This window comes from Hypanus sabinus, chromosome 16, assembly GCF_030144855.1.
Source record: "Hypanus sabinus isolate sHypSab1 chromosome 16, sHypSab1.hap1, whole genome shotgun sequence".
Classification (NCBI taxonomy): domain Eukaryota; kingdom Metazoa; phylum Chordata; class Chondrichthyes; order Myliobatiformes; family Dasyatidae; genus Hypanus; species Hypanus sabinus.
Genome location: NC_082721.1, coordinates 41,662,980 through 41,684,220, shown reverse-complemented (window position 1 = coordinate 41,684,220; position 21,241 = coordinate 41,662,980). Strand labels below are relative to the sequence as shown.

The 21,241-nt window shown below is 40.6% G+C and overlaps 1 protein-coding gene across 16 annotated transcripts in view; it reads right to left on the bottom strand.

The window, feature by feature from the left end:
• LOC132406245 (receptor-type tyrosine-protein phosphatase S-like) overlaps nucleotides 1-21,241 on the bottom strand; it is a 475,477-nt gene that overhangs the window by 60,267 nt on the left and 393,969 nt on the right. For 10 of the 16 annotated variants that reach the window (XM_059991616.1, XM_059991621.1, XM_059991620.1 and 7 more), the window contains 3 exons: nucleotides 19,515-19,556; nucleotides 9,691-9,788; nucleotides 5,639-5,762 (listed from right to left, as the gene is read on the bottom strand). In XM_059991616.1, coding sequence (XP_059847599.1) covers nucleotides 5,639-5,762; nucleotides 9,691-9,788; nucleotides 19,515-19,556 — 264 coding nt within the window. The remainder of the gene's footprint in view (nucleotides 1-5,638; nucleotides 5,763-9,690; nucleotides 9,789-19,514; nucleotides 19,557-21,241) is intronic. The other 6 variants (XM_059991623.1, XM_059991624.1, XM_059991626.1 and 3 more) reach the window with 1 other exon arrangement.

The window sequence follows — 21,241 nt, the reverse complement described above, 5'->3', positions numbered from 1 at the left end:
TTATCTCCGTCCTTCATTTTCCTGACACGAACAACAGTTTTCCATCAACAATGCACTTTAGAACTTAAGGATACTGGAGAAAGTCGCACTAATGAGGGATACCTCAAGGTGTTCTGCTCAAGCAATGTCCAGTCCCAGTATGCACACCTTCACAGTGAGTACTCCTCTCAGATTCTGCCTGCCTCCCATCTGCTCCTGACCTACTGGTATATTTCCCCAGGACTTCCCAAAGTTCAGTCACTTCAAGACTCATGGTTTACTGAAACTCATTACAAGAGTTGAAAACTGTGGATCTCTTTAATCCTCTCAGTTTCGATTTTCTCCCTTTCCTTCAAAGGTCGACAACCATGCATAAAATAAACTTGGAGCCTGGTAACTACAGCTTATAATTTGCTATACCATCTCTCCTAAGTCAATTGTAGTCATGCCCACTGATGTGTCTGTCTTCTCCTAAGCTCCTCAATAAAAGAGAAAAAAAGTGCAACCAGATTTATGTGGTACCACATATTGATATGCATTCTTTGTCCCTTATTTACTGACAGTGCATCTAGTTTGTCATTGTTATGGCTTTACAGATGTTATTTTTGGCATGTTGCTCTTGATTTGTATTTTAACATGAGGGATGGCAAAGAGAAATTAAGCTAAATGCCATTTTGTAGTTATTGAGTAAAAGCTGAGATGCACTTTAAGTAGCAAAATTGCACAGGCAAAGCCGATGAGTAGTTTAACTATAAATAGCCTTGAACTCATTTAATGGAAACTTTTCTGTTAAGGTCATCTCATGAGAATATAGGTGCATTCCTTTAAATAAATGACATAATGAAGCACCCAAATAGAAGCATGATGGTATATTAGGCCAGGCATTCACAATCTAGCAACAAGAAGTGATGGAAGGAATTAAAGCAGAAAATGCTGGGAGAAATTGCAACTTTTCCCCTTATCAGATTGTTCAAACCTCCAACAGTACAGTACAAAAGTTCAGCTAATGGGTGAACGTGTATTCTGCATAATGGGCCAGCTGTACCACAATTATATTAAAATAGTTTAATCAGTTTCTCTTAGACTCATCTCAGTTTTAATTAAAATAATCAGAATATTTCCCATCCCTCTCTCACATTCTTTATGTCATTCTGAATTTGCTCACGTGCCAGTGATCATTTAAACAGCTGTCCAAAAATTAAACTCTGGCAGTAACAAGCTCCTTCCATTCATTTCCTGTGTCACAGAATATTCTGACTCAATGCTGAGTGTAGTCAGGTTCAGAGAGAATCCTGCAAAGATCTGACAATGAATTAAATTTGCAGCAAATAAGACTTACATCTAACCAGCCTCGTAGTTCAATATTTAAGAGAGTCTGATGCCAAATGGGCACTGTACCTGGTTAACACAATTGCATGCCAACTTTTATCTGAGTTGTAAAGAGACACTGACTGTATCTATTTACTGCATCAACTGATGCAAATTCCAACGACAAACCACCAGAGCATCCCCTCCAACGCTCTAGAGAATAAATAGCTTGGCACAATATAAAACTGAGGCACAAACACACAGACGCTTGGACACAAGGGCATGCACATATTCTGCATGCATACACATTCAAAAACTGATGTGGCTATATGCATCAGGATACACACGGATGCACAAGCACATATATATATGTATATACACATACATACATACACACACATACATGTGTGAACATGTATTTATTATATATATTATGTATACATGTTCACATGCGTGTCAGTGATCTGGCATGCTCATGTGCACAGACACCCACAGATCTACAGTTGCAGTAGGTCAAACAGTAAATGCAGCATCAAAGAGAAGAAAACTATCTAGGCATGCAGTACTGCGCAAAGGTCTTAGGCACGTATATAAAGCTAGGGTGCATAAGACTTGTGCACAGTACAGTGTTTGTCAACATGGATTGGAGAGTACATTTACAAATCTGGCGAGAGTGAAGCATATTGGGAATGGTGCGATTGGAGCGCCAAGGGAGGGGTGTGGGACAGGTGGTAGGGAAGGAGTGCCAGTGGCTGGGGTGATGCGGGTGCAGACACACCCAGTTCTGAGACACCAAGCCAGGTCATTTGATTCCAAACAATTGGTTTATCGATCATTACAGGGAATGAAGGTCACTCTGGCCTTCTATCTATCTATCTATGTATCTGCCTCTCTGTATATCTGCCTGTCTGCCTGTCCGTCTGTCTGTCTGTCTGTCTGTCTGTCTGTCTGTCTGTCTGTCTGTCTGTCTCTCTATCTATCTATCTATCTATCTATCTATCTATCTATCTATCTATCTATCTATCTATCTATCTATTCCCACTCCCTATCCTCTCCCTTCTCCTTTTTCCAACCATGATTCCCCTCTCCCTGCCCCCTTCCCACTCTCAGTCCACATAGAGACCCATATCAGAATCCGGTTTATCATCACTTACATATGTCATGAAATTTCTTTTTTTTTTGCGGTAGAAGTGCAGTGCAATACATAAAATTAATGCAGCACTGTGCAAAAGTCTTAGGCACCCCAGTTCTATATATGTGCCTAAGACTTCTGTACAGTGCCATAGTTACTCTTGCTGACTCTCACATTCAGAAAAACAGGCATTCAGAAACCACTTTGTGGAATTTAGCCCAGGCAGCCCTGCTACATCTAAAACACAAACACAAGAGATTCTGCAGGAACACACACAAAATGTTGGAGGAACTCCACGGGCCAGGCAGCTCTACGGCTGAGAATAAACAGCTGATGCATTGAGCTGAGATCTTTCATCAGGCCCAAAACATTGACTGTATGTTCCTGTCTACAGATATTGCTGAGCTGCTGAGCTCCTCCAGTGTTTTGTGTGTGTTGCCCTTCCACATGCAAGAACTGCTCTTGAGAAATAGCTGGTTCCCTGATTCACCTGCCCACCCTGATCACCCTCTCAGCTATAGCAGTACTTCAGAGTAGGCAGAGGGGGACAAATAAATACTTAAAAATCCAGAGATAAACATCAAATGTACAAGTTCCCGGAATCAGCTATCAGTTCAATTTAAAATGTTAATGTAATGGCTGTGAAATGCAGGGGCTAGTCTAGATAAAAATCTCCTGTAGCATTCCCAAAATAACACCCAAGAAAGACTCAACTTCAGGCCTGAATTCATGGCATTTTTCAGCAATTCCCTTCTCTAATGAACTGAATAACCAACACTGATAAATATCCATCGTTGGTCTACACAACCAATATTGGACAGCAGAGTAAAGTGGGAATTCAGAAGACTTGGGGATTTTATTTAGGGATGAAGGGGAAGTTGAGATTGGCTCATTGATCGGTTCCATTGGGTAGAGCTGTGGTCCCCAGCCACCGGGGTGGAGAACACAGTAAATACAAAGGGGACGTGGTGCAATCAAGATCAGACTGTTCCAAAAAGAATGTCAAATATCAAAGCTTTTGACCTAAAGGAGAACTAATAAGTGCAAGAGAGAGATTTGGAATAATAGGAGCAGATAAAAGAGAGGAGAATCAAAGGAAGAGTAGAACCAGCAGCCAGTTCCTGGGGCTTGCATATGGTCCAGGAGGATGCTTCGTAAGATGAGCAGATTACTAAAGCAAAATGCAATAATCATTAACGTTATATTAATACAGAACCCATGTTAAATAAAATAAATAAAATGGCAAGTCGCAATGACATGGAACAAATGCAATATATAATTGGTGAATCTGGGAATATATTCAGACACACTAAAGAGTCACAATCTTCACAGAACTTGTCCAATATGTGTCAAATAAACCAACCTATGACTGAAGAAGTAATTTCTTTGCATGCAGGAAAATATGACCACAGTACAACAATGATGAACTACATTGTTTCGGGAAGGATTTGAACCTGGATCACAGTGAGTTACTATAATCCATCAAACCGCTTGCTGCAACCCCTTTGCAGGAAGTGAATCAGAATCGGATTTAATACCACTGGCATATGCCGTGGAATTTATTGTTTCGCAGCAACAGTACATTGCAATACATAATAATAAAAAACTATATATCACAATTCCTGAATCATTTAGTGCGTGTCCTTAGGCTCCTGTACCACCACCTCCTTGATGGTAGCAATAAGAAGAGGACATATCCTGGGTGATGGGGCATTAATGATGGATGGCACCTTTCTGAAGCATTTGAAGGTGCCCTTGATGCTGGAAAGCCTGGTGCCTGTGACGGAGCTGGCTGAAATTAAAACTTTCTGTAGCTTTTTCCAATCCTGTGCAGTGGCCTCTGCATATCAGATGCTGATACAACCAGTCACAATGCTCTCCATGGTACATCTGTAGAAACGTGCAGGAGTCTTTGGTGACACACCAAGTCTCCTCAAACTCCTAATGAAATATCGCCACTGCCATGCCTTCTTTGTAATTGCATCAATATGTTGGGCCCAGGATAGATCTTCAGAGATGCTGACACCCAGGAACTTGAAACTTCTCACCCTTTGCACTTCTGATCCCTTGATGAGGACTAGTGTGTGTTCCTTTGATTTGCCACAATCAATTCCTATGTCTTACTAACCTTGAGTGCAAGGTTGTTGTTGCAATACCACTCAACCAGCAGGTCCATCTCACTCCTGTACACCTCCTCATCACCATCTGAAATTCTACCAACAATAGTCGTGTTGTTGGCAAATTTATCGATGGTGTTTGAGCTGTGCCTAGCCACACAGTCATAGGTGTAGAGAGAGTAGAGCAGTGGGCTAAGCACACATCCTTGAGTTGTGTTAGTGTCGATTGTCAGTGAGGAGGAGACATTATTTCTGATCTATACAGACTGTGGTCTATTGGAAGTCAAGGATCCAGTTGCAGAAGGAAGTACATAGACCCAGGTTTTTGAGCTTGTTGTTTAGAACCAAGAGTATGATTGTGTTGAACGCTGAGCTGTAATCAATAAACAGGAGGATGCCATAAGTATTACTGTTGTCCAGGTGATCCAAGGTCAAGTGGAAAGCCAGTGAGATTGCATCCACTGTAGACTTATTGAGGTGATAGGCCACGCAGCAGGAATCTCTCAAAGCACTTCATCATAGTAGATGTGAGTGCTACTGGGTGATAGTCATTGAGGCAGCTCATCCTGCTCTTCTTGGGCACTGGCATGATTGGTGCCCTTCTGAAGCAGGTGAGAACCCTTAATGAGGCAGTGAGAGATTGAAGACATCCTTGAACCCTTGTGAGGGTTCACCCTCTTAAGAGACATCTTCAATTGTGCCTAGACTAATATTGCTTCCTTTTGGAAATACAGAATATCAAGCTGACTGAGAAAAAAAATGGACAACATCTCAGAATAAAGGATTTAAACCGCATTTAAAGGTCACAAACACTTTAAATCTGCAGATGCTTGAAATCCAAAGCAACACACACAAAATACTGGAGGAACTTAGCAGGTCAAGCAGCAGCTATGGAAAAAAGTAAACAGTCAATTTTTCAGATTGAGAACCATCTTCAGGATTAATTATTATAGATCCTGAAGAAGAGTCTTGTTCCCAAAACATCGACTGCTTACTCTTTTACATTTAAAGGTCAAAAAGTATAGTACCAATTTCCTCACAAACCCCACATTGGATATCCCATTCAGAAATTTGCAAATAAGGTAACATTTTGGAGACTTACCTTCAATTGGTGCCAAGATAACTCTGGAATGGTCATATGCAATCACGTTGGCATAGCGGTTCTTGGGTTTGTTCACCTCCATGTTTGAATGCTCCCACGTGAACTGCTGGCTTGGGTCAATTGACTAAAGCATTGAAAGTAAAGAGGAGAAAGGGAAGTGAAGATGAGAAAAACGGGAAAAATACCTTACTGTTCCTTTAATCTGCTATTCAACCATCTTGCCACAATATTAATTTCAATATTCACTACCATTTTATTCATTATCATTTATGATCTATAATCATTTATTAAAATGTGTTAGTGCTTCAAAGAATCTGCTTTTTTCATTTTATACCTTTTCTGTTCTAATTTTCACTGAATTCAAAGGGGTAAAAGGGTTGCTGATTTGCTCCCAGTCATTTTGTACCAGTTTCCAGCAATAGTCTTTATCACTGACTCAGGAGAACTGGAGTCAAAGTAAAGAATAGTCTGAAGAAAGGTTTTCGTTTCTGTCCTAGGAGATTATTGCTTCAATTTCCTAGCAGTACTGTAGCATTGAAGCTTTGCCACTAAGCTGCTATGCAAGGGTTTTCTTAAATGCTGAGGTAAACCAGTCAGTTAACTGCATGAAAGTATCTGTGTTCAACGTATCCTGAAAGAACCAGAATGTATTCACTGGAGCTTGGCATCATTTTACAATAATCTGCAAAAAGTATTTGAGAAAGGGGAAACCTTCCATTAAGATACTCAACGTACTACTCCCAGTCTTTCACATTCAATTGGCTTCAAGCATGTGTTTGGACTATAAATGGGAGATATATTGTTCTTTAAAGGACGTTAAATATGACTGTTAAGATCTACAAACTAAGTGTGGAAGAAGCCAGCTAGAAAGGTTTGATCCTTTTAGCCTTTTAATAAAAGATTCCTGAGCCCAAAAAAAGAATAGAATCATAATACTCAAATGGAGGCTATTCAACCCATTGTACGGATAGGAACACTTTCAAAGTTAGGTCCTACACTCAGGTTTTAAACTGAATTAATTTTTCTGGTACGCATGTTCATTTATCTCCCAGAATTTCTAATGGAATGTGATTCCAACATGCTTTCAAACAGCATTTCAGCCATAACCAATGACTTTATGAAACAATTTGCCTTAATTTTTCTCCATTTTTCTGCTGATTATTTAAAATCTATGAGTCTTACCCCTGACACACTCAGAGAAAGTTCCCACTCACTTGCTGTCTGTAAACACATCATGATATTGTTGGCCAGAAAGAATGACAATCTACAAATCAGTGAATTCAAATAAATCAAGGATAGTGGGAAGCAGACAAACTAACTGTCTTTGTTCTTGCCGCATGCTTGGGGATAGAGGCTGCCATTTATTGAAGGCACTCTATCCTCCATTTTGTGAGCTAGACATGCTGGGCTTGATCAATATTTTAAAGAAAACACAATGATACTTCAGGTAATCTGTTCGACTGGAGATCATTTCTGTTCGACTGGAGATCAGAGCTATTTAGTGTATGAATTCATGTACTTGTTAGTTTAAACAATAAAGGTATCTGTCAGTAAATACAGATCTCTCTGTGCCTCACTAATCATTGTCAAAAGCAGTATTTTTTTACATCAGTGTATTGTGAAGGACTAACAGTGATCTGAACACTTTTTTGCCTCAATATTTTATTCTGTGAGTATTATATTCAGCAAGATGACAGGTGTTATGTAAAGTAACTTCACTGAGTATTAATGGTTAGATGTGGAAAGAAACTCACTGTTTTTTGATGTACCAATATGTAGCATTGCTTCCGTATTGATTTAATTTCCCAAGGCAACTAATTTGTGGTGACTCTGTCAAACTTGGGACAATAACCGGCTGCTGAATGAACTCCACTAAAGTCTGATTTGAGATTGCTTTAAGCTCATTACACAAACCTTGAGTCTCCCACAGCTTTTACTGCATTAGCTAAGGATAAAAAGTGGAATGTATAAAACTTTGGTTAGGCTGAACTTAGGAGTATTGTGTGCATTTCTGGTCATTCCACTGCAGGAAGGATGTGCAGGCTTTGGAAATGGTGTAGGAGGATTACCAGGATATAGCCTGGATTAGTGGGTATGGGGTATAATGAGAGGTTGGACTTGGGTTGTTTTCTCTGGAGTGTCTGAGGCTGAGGGCAGATCTGATGAAATTATGAGACATGGATACAGTAGTTAGATAGACAGCCAGAAACATTTTCCCAAGTTAGAAATGTCACACTCTACAAGACATGCATTTATTGTTGGAGGGGGAGAGCTTGAAGGAGATTTGTGAGGCAGTTTATTTACACAGAGAGCAGTAGGTGCCTGGAACGGCTGCCAGGGATGGTGGAAGGAGATAGCATGGTGGCGTTTAGGAAGCTTTTAAATAGACACATGATTAAATAGGTAATGAAAGGAGTGGACTAGATACAGGCAGACAAGAATTAGCTTAATTCAGCATTGTGTACACATAACATGGACTGAATAACCTATTTCTGTGTTGTACTGTTCTATAAATCAGGAAATAAGTGAGAAATCTGGAATATGACCACCACCACGTTCTTTGTGCCCTTTTTTAATGTATTGTTTCACAATTTGGTTTGCCCTCCACATTTATGGAGCCTTGATACAGCAAGCAGCCAATCATACATCTCACTTCTCCCGCATGACATTCCCAATTCTTCTTTAATAAGATAGAGAGACTCTTAGTCCTGTCAGCACAAATAAAGCAACAGTTTTCAAAGTATGTTTGGATCCTCTGATATGGCGTGTTAATGTGCTAATCCCGAACGTCACCATGGCAACCCTTCCCCTTTGCTTTTTTGTCCTGATGGCTGGAAAGGGAGTGAGTGCAAAGTGTTTCCTTAATCCTACTTTTCACCTTCTTACAATCATAGGACCTCAAAAAAAAATAAATTATTCTGCTTGCCATAAGTTGGCATTTCTTGAAAGAATCCATTCTCAGTCACATTCCCCACTTTGTCAAATATCATCCAAGCTGCCTTTTCTTTACCAAATATTTATTCTCCTTCCTTTTAATCCTATTTTCATCAGCGTTTGCAGGAAAAATTCCACGACCCAGAAACCAACTGTTTGCACTTTCCATCAGAGGAGACTGTTATGGGGTGGCCACATTTAGCAAACGTTGTTCACGGTGATCGCTTAGTTCAGAGTGTAGAGTTGGAGATGAGGGCTTCTGGCTTGTAGGGCACCTCAAAACTTTAAGCTCTGGATTTACTCAGCAAGGTTAAGTTTATGTGAAGTCAGCATGCAATCACTGATAAATAAGTCTAAAAAACAAAGGAGCATAATTAAGCCATTCAGCCCATCAGTTCTGCTCCGCCATTTAATGATGACTGATTTATTTTCTCCTGCAACCCCATTTTCTTGTGGCCTCTTGTCCTAGACTCCACCACCATAACAAACATCTTCTCCAAGTCCACTCTATCTAGGCCTTGCAATATTCAATAGGTTTCAGTGAGAACCCTCTTCATTCTTCAAACAGTGAGTATGAACCCAGAGTCAAACCAGATTTTGGCCAGTTTTGTGATCTTTATTATGGGCATATCTGCTGAATGTAGCCATTTTCTAATTTAACTCAAACAGGGCAAGGATTGAATCAATAAGATTACTGTGCCAACCATGTTCAACACTATCATGAAAAATAAACTGCACAAATCCCAGTGTTTTGATTTGGAAATGCACAATTTATGTCGTGACTTGAATCCTTAATTCAAAATGCTTGCACTATATCTTCAGAATTCACCCATTTTAATGAAGACGTGAACAAAGGTATCCAGTATTCTGTTACTCCTGGCAAGATCATATTGCTTAACCTAGTCCACATCTCCTTTGGTGAGTAGTCTGTGTAATGTGGTGATTTATAAAGTTAAAACTCTCTAATCTAAATAGTGCTCAGAAACACTGGCAGGTGGTTGTGGTTTTGACTTGGTGCCCAATTTCCAAAAGAATGTAAATATCTGCAGACTTCTCTAAAAAACAGCTCGTGAGCTACAGACACAACAGATTAATTTATAAGGTAATTCATACTTTACCTCATACTCTTGTGAAAACTTGAGGTTGTCGTTTGCTTTCAAGTGCTCTGTATGCTCGGCAAGCTCTGTGATTGGAATTGGTGGGTGACTCATCATGCCTGTGAAAAGACATAACGAACATATCACCTTAAAAAAACAAACACTGAAACAAAAAATGTTATAATTCAATCATTAGTTCCAGATGAAAAGGCTGAAATGAGAGGAGTAGAAGAGGGTCATGTGTGGTTAGAACATTACACCATCAGGGCTTGAAATTTGAAACCCAACAATTTGCAAGTAACCCATTTTCCTACAGGAAGCACACTGGAATCCTCTCAGTGTGGTTTCTCAGAAAGGGTACATCCATCTTTGATTTCCCTGTTTCTCTAAAGTAGGGGTTCCCAACCTTTTTTTATGTCATGGACTCCTACAATGAACCGAGGGATCTGCGGACCCCAGATTGGGAACCCCTGCTCCAAAGCATTGGAACCCACCTCTGTTTTTTCTGTACACACCAATTTATGGAATTAGTTTGAACCAGTCTCATTAATTTCCCTAACTACTGCCACTTCTTCCCTGCCACATTATCCCCTCTGCCCCAAGGATCATACAAAACTTTAAGTGTTTGCCAGAGGCACCAGCTCAGTTAATTTAAATAAAAATGTGAAATGGGCTTCCTACCATAGAGCATGATAATCACCTATCAAACAAAATAAGGCCACTTGCAAAAATTCAAGGGTGTTGGAATATTTTATTAACCATCCACTTCTGAATAAAGGACCTAACTCTTCACTTTATTTTTTTGGCCTTGAGTTAAGCACATGCAGATTGTAGCCTTTGTGTGTATTTGTGGCTCAGTATGACAGATTCTGCTTGGGTTCAACAGGGCATTCCCCACATGAGCAACCTTTGAAGGGGAAGTTCGGGGACCTTATGAGGAGTAGAGTCTTGTTACTGATGCGATCCATCTGTGTCTGAGGGGAGTTGAATGTTAATCCTAAGGTTTTCTAGAGAGGAAGTTTCCAATTTCAAGATGGGAATGGAACAAGGCAGAATGGTAAATGAAAATCATACTTCAGCAGAGAAAGATAATTAATCATGTGGGAACTAAGTTAAGGCTCTTCCCTCTTCACCCTGCTTGCAGCATTGAATGGTTAAGCAGGGAAGTTGTGAGGAGGGAACAGGTGTGATTAAGGGAAAGGAGAGGTGGTTTAAGTAAGGGGCCTTTGGGGTCCTGAACTTGGCTTGTTGGGATGCAGTTCTGAAACCTTGATTCAACTCAGCACACAGACTTTACTGTTCAGTTGCAAAGTGCATTCAAGGATTGAAGAGCAGAGGCAACTCTGTGACTTATTACTGTCATCCACAGCCAAGAATTTGAACGGGACAGTGGCATTGCTGATTCAGCTGCCTGATACATGCAGAGGCAGCAGGAAAAGAAGGCCATAATAAGAGGGGAAGACAGCCTTCCAATAAAAAATATCATTACTGTGCACTGTGGATGTATGTGATAAAATTGTGCAATACCCAGAGACATATAGAGAGTGCTCACTTTCCTCCTGTCATAATGACACATACCTCCAGAGTTTGTGCTTTATTTCAGTTTGCTTAAAGCAACACATTGTCCTCCCAAGTTTCTTGATAAGTTAACCTGAGTACTTTGGAGTTCTCTCAGTGAGTAATGCTTGCCACAACTTTAAGATTATTCTCTCATCAAGGAATAGTATCTTGCAAACTATAAATTGAAAGTCTACAAACTAGTTATGAATGTTAAATTTATTTAAAACTTTATATTATACAGTGGATTCTGGTTAACTGGGCCATCAGTTAATCAGGGCAGCCGCTTATTTGGGACAGCTCTTAAAGAGCAAAACCAAATTCAGAAAATAGCTGGGAGTCCCTTCATTTATTTGTGACACCAGGCTGCTTAATTGGGGCAGCAGACGGTTGTTGAAAATTTTCATCAGTCACGTGCACATTGTGTGGCTGTCAAAGACAACACTGTGCCTGGAGCAAACAACTTATAAATAGCATCACTTGTTTGCATTCAAAAAGCAGTGATTTTTTGTCACTGATAGTTGGTGAGTGCTAAGCAGTAAGATGATTCAGAACTGTTTTGCTCACTGTGGTTTCAAGCCTGCAGGCTTGGAGATGCCAGAAACTGCAGAAGTAAAAAATGAAAAATTTCACCACTTCAACAAATTATGAACTACAAAAAATTTGAAGGTATTGTCAATCATCTTGAATATTACAATTAAAATGAATATTTTATGGATGCAATCATAGAAAGCACAGTTTGAAGGTACTCCACTATCTGTGCTAGGTATATGCACTGATTTTGTTCACTTACAGTCAATCAAAAGAACAACTACATCGATAACTATTAGGAACTAATATACAGTTTTATAGAACTGCAGTAGTTTTGGTCGTGTTCTAATTTATTCTGTATTTCATTTAAATACATAACTTGTCACTCAGTTAAATGGTAGTTTGACTTTTTTTAATACCTCTTTAACTATCGCCATGAAACTTTGGCTAATTGGGACTGCTGCTTAATTGGGCTAAAATGTTCTGGTCCCATTGTGCCCCAAGTAATCTGAATCCACTGTATTACCAAAACTGTCTTGAACTTCTGTTACATGATTTGAAAGGTACTGAAAAAAATAGGGCAGATGACATTACTTTGTGAAATGCTGTTAGATTTACAGGCTATTTGTTTTACTTCACATCCACTGATTTTTGTTTATCTAGCTGGGGAAGACGAGGATGTTCATTTGGCATGCCTTTGACAATATCCCCTATTAATGAGTTCTCCTGTGTTGCCATGGTTACCTAATACTTCTGTTGATTGTTTTATTTTCCTTGTTTCTTTTTCTTTTCTGATCCCTGTATCTGGCTTTCTCCACAAGCAGGTCCCTAATGGTATTACAAACCTTGCTTGCGGAGATAGTGAGAAGTGCCATTCGTTGCTATGGAGAATTTCAAGCCCTGTTACAGAATCAGCAGAGTTTGATCATTTGAAGCAGACAATATGGAAGTTAAACTCGAGGCAGCACAAAGATGAGAAGCAAGCATGAAATCATCATCAGTTTTTATGGTGGGATTTCACTGCAGTTTGTTATAACACACAACACAAAGGGAGATGTGTTGGAAAACACATTCCTGCATCGTGGAAAATGTCCAATACACACCCACTCATTATCAAATGGAGAGGTGACTTAGGCCACCAATTTAGCCACCCCTCCCAAGCCTTTCATGCACTGGAAGGACAAAAGGATTCTAGCCTGCTCTTTGCCTCTTGCAGTCCTACTATCAAATGCAGCCTCCAAAGAAGAGACTGGAAGGTGAGAGATGTCCTTCCACAGACCAATTTCCCCTTCCTTCTCATAGTCCCTGCTGATACACTTTCCAACTGAGCCACACTGGACGCTTAGTAGGTGGTGCAGCCTTATGGAGTTTGTGAGAAACCAATTAAGCCACCCACTCATTAATTTCACATCACCATAACTTTATCTCTCCCCCTATCTCCAGTTTCCTGTTTCTAACAATAATGCCCATTCCCAACAACCTCTACCTTGCCTCTCACCCATTACCCAACTTCATCAACAATGGCTGCTCTTGGAAACTCAACAGTGAAAGACAAGAGGTTATTTGACGAGGCCATGTTCAGAAATGAGTGTTAATCTTTACTTCCCCAAAGATTCCAGTTGAACTGAGATGGGGGAGTTAATTTCTATTCTTTCTGGCTTAGGGGCCACTGAGGCTTATGGCGGCCCATATTCAACTGACTAATGATAAATCTAGCACAGGACTCCGTAGCTCAGATTCACAATGGTCAATGTTTGCACACAAAGCGGCCTGCGTGCTTCACATTTGCTTCCTGTAACTGTGTCAAAACTTGTATTGGGCTGCAGAAACTTGTCCAGCCAACCCACAGGTGCCTAGATGACTGACTATCACGAATTATAACAGGATAGAGATGCAATAGGATTAGGGCAGACTGTGCGCTGGTGGTATTTAATGCTCAGCTGGGACACACTGTTCAAAATCTGATTTATCAGCACCTCCAATCTTGGAGCGACTCCTTCAAAGGTTTGATGTTGATGCTGAGGCTGGGTGACAGTTTGATACTTCTATTGCCTAGGGCAGGGGCATGATGTGGAAGGAGCCATGTTGTGTGCTTGCTACCCTGAAACATGTTGGTCTTCCAGTGTGAGGGGAAAACAGCAAGCAAATGCTACCAATTGCCATACTTCAAGGCACAGGGGTACATGTGGAAGGACACTCTGAAGCTCATAAGCAATGAGGGAGAGGACCAGTCTGGGGCTACCGGACAGGGAGGGAATGGACCCTGTATTACAGCCTCTCAGGAACTCCATGGGTGCATTGCTTAAGGAAGAAGAGCTAGTGGTGAGACCCATTGTAAGAGAATGAATCCGATTAATGGTAAAATTGCGTGTAGGAAAATGTGCATTAATTATATTCAACAGGTATATTATCATGAATAAAATATATTTATGAAATTTAAAAAAATGTCATCTGTGCCCAATATCCGTGGTGGAAAAAGTTTTGGTTCTCTTTACTAATGAGGAAAATACTGGCTGTAATTCCTTGCTAGAATAGAAAGTGTGTGTGTGTGACTTTGCGATATGTGTTTGTACATGAAAGTGTCTGACTGTGTCTGTATACTGTATATGTGAAGTACGTGGTAGCATCAGTGTTGGTCTATGTGTATGAGTGTGTGTGCATGTGTGTAGATATCTATCAATGTAAATGAGTGCCTGTGTGCGCGTGTGTGTACGTGAGTGTGTCTGCGTGAGTGCGTGTATGTGTATTAGTGTCCACATGTGTGTATATGTGTATGTATGTGTTGAAATATCTGCAATCTATGATGGCACAGTGCCATATAGTTGTAGATCTGCATCCAAGGCACTGAAATGAATAGATATTGAATGGCCGTATCTTGCAGAACTAGATTCATTTCCATTTATATTACATTGTTCTACACTTCCCAAATCTGCAGTGTAACTTACTCTAATTATACCTAGCTAAAGACTAGATATACATAATGTGTTGAGTATTTCCTTTGTCACTACTGAGGACCAGAACCTGATCAATGGCTAAGGTTTACTAAGGAATGGTAGAGAAACCTTCCAAAAAGATCCTGGAGTCAAAACTGTAAAGTGCTTAAAGCAAGGGATTAGTGGGGCATTGAACAGACCAGTGCCTACATACTGCGAGCAATACTTCTGCATTTAAATGCCTGAGACTTTCTGGGCAGTAGAGCAGTCTGAGGTATTGGAGGCAGTAGAGCAGATCGTATGATAGGAGATTGACCCCAACATCTTTCTGCAAGGATCTTGCCATTGAGGACAATGGAGATGACAGAAGGAGTGAGCTGGGGTTAGAAGGAAGAGGATGTCAGAGTAAGTGCAGTCCTGAGGAGCTGAGAGCAAGGGGTGAGGGCTATATTTGGGAGGGGGAAGAGGATTGCTGGGGTAAAGAGAATTCTATTGCAGAGAAGGTCAGATGGATGGAAGATAATGATTAGGGAAATGAACACAATGGTCATTTGGCTGGACAGGGGGTGATGCACGAGGGAGCTCATTCAGTAGGAAAACTGGGAGAGAAAACAGGGAGGGAATGGCCTGGGTTTTCCTTTGTGGAAGCGATTGAACTGGAGATTGTTTGGGGCAACATCTAGTAACAAAAAAAACTGAAAGAGACCATATACCTGGCAGAAGATGATGCTCCCATGGGCCAAAAAGAAAACAAGGCTCTTTTAATGAATGCCATAGCTAACCTGAGCCCGAATCAGGTCTAATTCAGCTTGGGGGCTTCATTTGAGCAACATAATTTTGCAGAAATGGCATTAAAACAAGTGATGTTAAAACGAGCATTGTCTGCTATGACTGCACATGCTCCCTTTTCCCTGTGCACACATGCACTGGATGTATGGATGAGTTTTATCTCACTAATGGGAATGCGCTTCTGGGTCTGCCGATCCGTTACGCTGTGCAGAACAGCAATGCCGGATGGCAGACTGCCCAGGCTGCTGGAACTCTGATTATACACTCTGATGCAGCTTGAGTCTCCTTGCTTATAGAACAGGATCCTTCCAAGTGGATGAGATTGGGAGCACTCTGGCTCAGCAGCAGTGGTATAGAAAGGTAAGACAGTGATTGGACATCCTTCCTCCAGAACCCCCTCCACACCACCTGTTGGCAGTCTGCAAGGTTATTTATTGAAAGGTGCTTACTCACCATGTATGCATTTCCCCAGGTGGTGAAGAACTAAATACTATCAACTGTCATTCATTTTTCATAAAGCTCTCCTGAGAGATGTGATTATGTGCTGACAGATGCAAGTTGAATCCCACATTATGGAGCCTGACTAATCAATTTTAAGCACGCGTGACAGAATAATTACCCATTGCCCTCTGACTGCAACTGATACCTTCTCACCAACTTGAAATTGACCTTTGACTTTCATGGACCACCCTCAACATGTTTGATTTCCACTTCCCTCATTTAGATCCATTGAAATCAGCCTGGCATTAAGTGCAAGCCAATGAGGACTAACTTCTATCCCACTGTCTTCAGGAGAGAGAAAAACACTGTCGTAGATTTGGGCCTAGCTGAATCTATATTGATCTGAATCTGTACTTAATATTTGTTTACCATCTGTTATCTTTATGTAAAATTGTTTTCAGTGCTCAATGATATTAACTTTAGACCATAAAACCATAGGACCATAAAACAAAGCAGAATTAGGCTATTTAGCCCAACGAGTTGCTTCACCATTCCATCATGGTTAATTTATTATTCCTCCTCTCAATCCAATTCTTCTGCCTTCTCTCCATAACCTTTAACACCCTTTCTAATAAAGAATCTATCAACCTGTGCTTTAACTATCCCAATAACTTGGCCTCCCTAGCCATTGTTGCAATGACTCACCACCCTCTGGCTAAATAAATTCCTCCTTGTCTCTGTTCCAAAGGGATGCCTGAGGTTGTGTCCTCTGGTCCTAGACTCCCTCTTCACATTCTCTCTGTTCAGGCCTTTCAATATTCAATGGGTTTCAATAAGATCGCCCCTCATTCTTCTAAACTCCAATGAGTACAGGCCTAGAGCCATCACACACTCCTCATGCATTAACCCTTTCATTCATGGAATAATTCTCATGAACCTCTCCAATGCCAGCATATTGCTTCTTACATAAGTAGTCCAAAAATGCTCGAAATGCTCCAATGCCTTATAAAGCCTCAGTGTTACATCCTTGCTTTTATATTCTAGTCCTCTTGAAATGAATGCCAACATTGTATTGGCATTCCTTACCACCGACTCAACCTGCAAATTAACCTTTAGGGAATCCTACACGAGGACTCCCAAGTCCTTTTGCACCTCTGTTTTCTGAATTTTATCCCAGTTTAGAAAATAATCTACACATTTATTTTTTCTACCAGATCGCATGATCATAGACTTCCATACACTATAGTCCATCTGCCACTTCTTTGCCCATTCTCCCAATCTAAGATTAATTATGTTATCTAGTTCACAATTACTTTTAAGAAATACAATGTGATGAAAAGTTTTAAAACAATCAGCATGATCAGTAGGTCGACAGTAACTTTGAATATTTGTCAACTTGCATTGACTTTATACACAAGTGCATTTGTGTGTGTATTTGTACGTATGTATGTACATTTGTGTAGGCCTCTGTGTGCGTGTGCATGTGTGTGTGTGTGTGTGTGCATGCATGTGTGTGTATGTGTGGGTGCGTGCGTGCATATGTGTGTATTTGAGAGAGAGTCTATTTATTCAGTTTGCAGTATATAGGAATGAAACTGTCTAAGAAACAGGCAAATGGGCTAAAGAACTTACTTTTGTTTCATAAATGTTCTGTGATTCTATAAAAAAAGAGAAATAAAACACAAGAAAAGGCTTAAAGTATCCTCAGGCCAAAATTACATTCAAACTGCACTCTGATATGCATTAGACAGGATATACTTTGTTACAGATTTTGTCTGAATTGATTGGAAGACAACCAGATGCAAAATGTGGTAGAATGAATACAGCTTGAGCAGATTATAAGAAATTTTCTTTTAAAAATTTGCTCAAAAGATCTAAGTAAAAAATCGACACGGTGCATTTAATATGGCTGAAGATGGGCTTATCGAGAAAAGCTAAAGCAATTTTAACCACTGTTCTCTATCTGTGAATATTTTAAATTACATTAAGTAGTTTGAAAATCTGAACAAACCATATCGGCTGATGTCAGGTTTTCCACGAATTGGGCTTTTTGCACAGTTATTATAATTCATTGGCAAAGAGTTAGACCTGAGGATCCACGGCGAATGGGTGAGAGCACTGGAAGTTTGCAGTGATTATTAATGCTACTGGGGCAATGGGCAGTTAGTGGGTGGGCTGCCTTCTATTGTAATGTTTTACAAGCCAGTGCCAAAAAAATGCCAGAAAATTCAACAGATGCTACCTGCTTTTTGGATTTGAAATTCTGTGAATCTTTCCATCTGTTTGGCTAATTTGTGTTAAACTTAATTAAAAACACAGGACAAGCTCAGGTCAAAATCCTTATGTGAACTAAACATCTTCTGTGGTCTGGAGACAACATGTATGCATAACCCAGCCCAGCAATGAAATCAGCGCCTGAGAGGAGTGAGTAGGAATTTAATATGAACATGTAGAAGAACACGCTAATTCTTTACTGGCATTGCCCTCCCTTCAGAATCATGGAAGTTCCTCATGATCAGTTTATTTGTTGTGATTTGGAATAAAGTATTCCAGTCAGACAGAACATAATGACATCAAATGAGATGCATTATAATGTGTGGAGACACTTCCATAAGGATTATATATTAGAATATCCTGAAGACAACAATGGTCTAGCACAATGAGACATACCTGTTCTGAATCAAAATGAGTTTGTACTGGGCCAATAAACAACCTGCTGGAGGAATTCAGTAGGTCGAGCAGCATCTGCAGCAGGAAAGCAATTTCTGATGTTTTAGGTTCTGACGTGGGAGTTCAACCTGAAACATTGACAGTTCCTTTTCTTCTGCAGACGCCACTCTCTCTGCTGAGTTCATCCTGCATATTGTTTATTGCTCCAGTTTCCAGCATCTGCGGTCTCTTGTGTCTGCACTGGGACAAAACTGAGTAAATCCTTCCTCGTCCCCACTCCCTCCGGTCTGGAGGAGTTTCTGTATCGATTACCTCCCAAGGAAATAGTGAACTAATGGTGTTAAACCATACATTGGACAACTTTGGTAGAGATGCAGCAAGGACATCACAGAAAAAATGGCCTCCTTCAGTGTGGTAACCATTCTAGGAAATCCACTATATGTAGAAAGTTGATTCCAGAGATCTTAACTTCTAGTCTAGCCTTCCGACCCGCTCATCCTCAGACCCAGCCCATTTGCTGCTCCCATATCCTTGAGCCCACTAGACCACCAGGTGAAACTGATGAAGCCACCAATCTGCAGGCAACCCTGGGCTTAAAGGATTGACATTTGAAACATACACCTAAAAAACATGCAAGAGTGAAAGGAGCTAAAAGCTTAGTCAATGAGCAGCCAGGAGCTCGAGAGAGAAAAACACAAGTTAAAACTACATCGAGGTGGATAAGAAACACAGATTATATGTACATATATATATGTACATATACACATATATATAGATATATATAATAAATATATATATATTATATAGGTATATAACACACACATATATTTATATATATACATATACACATACAGGTGTATATTAAAAACAAAATGAAATTAAAGCTAACGAAACAATAGGCATAAAATGCAAGTGGGAACTAACTTGCAAATTCAGGTTCACTGAGGGGACTGCTGACAACAGATTCTGTGAAAAGAAACATCAGCACGTGAACACACTTAAATCTACAGGCTGGCAGAACACAACTCAAGGGGGAGATAACAAACAAAAACAAAACGGGAACTCAAAGTAAACAAACAAATGCATGAGTAAACAGTCAATCTCCGATCTGCCCCTGTCAAAGAACTCGGCGGTTGTTCTGTTCCTTACCTCGTTTTGTTTCTTTCCTTTCTCTCCTCGGGGCTCGCTCTGTCTTAAACACAATCGTAGTAATTGTGTCCTCATGGGACTGCCTGAAAATTTGGGACCCTCACTCATGAGGGCAGGTCCCCAGAATGACTATGATTGATCCTGAGAGAGTATATTAAAGTTCTGGTGGGACACAGGGGCCAAAGCTAGATAAAACTAAGGTGGAGTCCACAAGACTCTCAAGACTTTTTCTACCAACCCGATCCTCATCTTGAGCTCTAAGGTGTGTTGGATCTGATTATGAAGGTTTCATCACATATTGTCCTCTCTCTGAATAAGGAGGCACTTTCAGCTTTCTTCAGTATTTTATTAAATAATTAAACAAAAAAATCATTAATTTAACTTTCTGGTTACGGGCAACTGGTCCTGGAGGTTAACTGTCTGGGAGGTTAGGTAACTTGTCCCAGCCTGGTCGCAGTCCCAGTGATTTTGCTGCCAACTCTGCTGAAGATAATGTCCCAGGCTGCAACAGCCAAGCTCTCTTTCTGCTTCTTTGCTGTGTTAGCCATGAACAGACCACTGATGCTGATGGTGACTCTCGTACACTGATGAGCAGCTGTAACTGTTGCTCCTCCCTCACTCCTTAGCCCGGGGACATGGCAGCCACATGCAGCTTCTCTGAGGAGCTCACTTGACTCAGCACAGCATGGACTGACTTGGCCAACCTCTGCTGATAGCTGGAAAGACCAAGCGGCCATAATCTCATAGCTGAAGAGCACTACGCTGCTGCTCAGGATAGCACAGTGACCTCAGAGAGCCCACCACATATCCAAAGGCACACAGTCAAGTACAGCCCCAAGCTGTGCCATATAAACACATGCTGATCTTCCTCGTTCATGACCTTGTCATTAACCGCACTCCAGGTGACCCAGATGTAAGAATTACCCACAAGCTGAAACCTTTCCCAAAACCTAGTTGTGTAAATGGAGTCACTGAGACAGAATTTTGTGTTTACGTGCTTGATAATACCACTTCTGACTACCTTGGATCCATTCACCTCCAATGAATTAATGATTGGTTGTGCTTATTTCAAAAGACATATTTTAAAAGACCATTCGATAGGTATACATTATAGCAAAGGTTTAGAAGAATATGGGCCAAATGGGTCTAGATTGGATGGGCATCTTAGTTGGCATGGCCCAACTAGGCCAACGGTCTGCTTCTGTGCCCTATGAATCTAGCCAATGTTCTCTCATTAGACCTGGAGGCAATGACAGGTTCTCGAATTTCTTGACATCCTGAATATAATGCCAGGAAACCCACTGACAAACAAACTCTGCCAATTGTTCCCCCCCTCCCCCACCGCCCCAGTTGCACCTTTTACCACAATGTGTTAACACAAAGTACTACAACCAGAGGTTATGGGTTAAGGGTGAAAGGTGAAAAGTTTAAGGGGAACATAAAAGGAAACTGTTTTGTTCAGAGGGTCATGAGAGTGTGGAATGAGCTGCCAGTACAAGTGG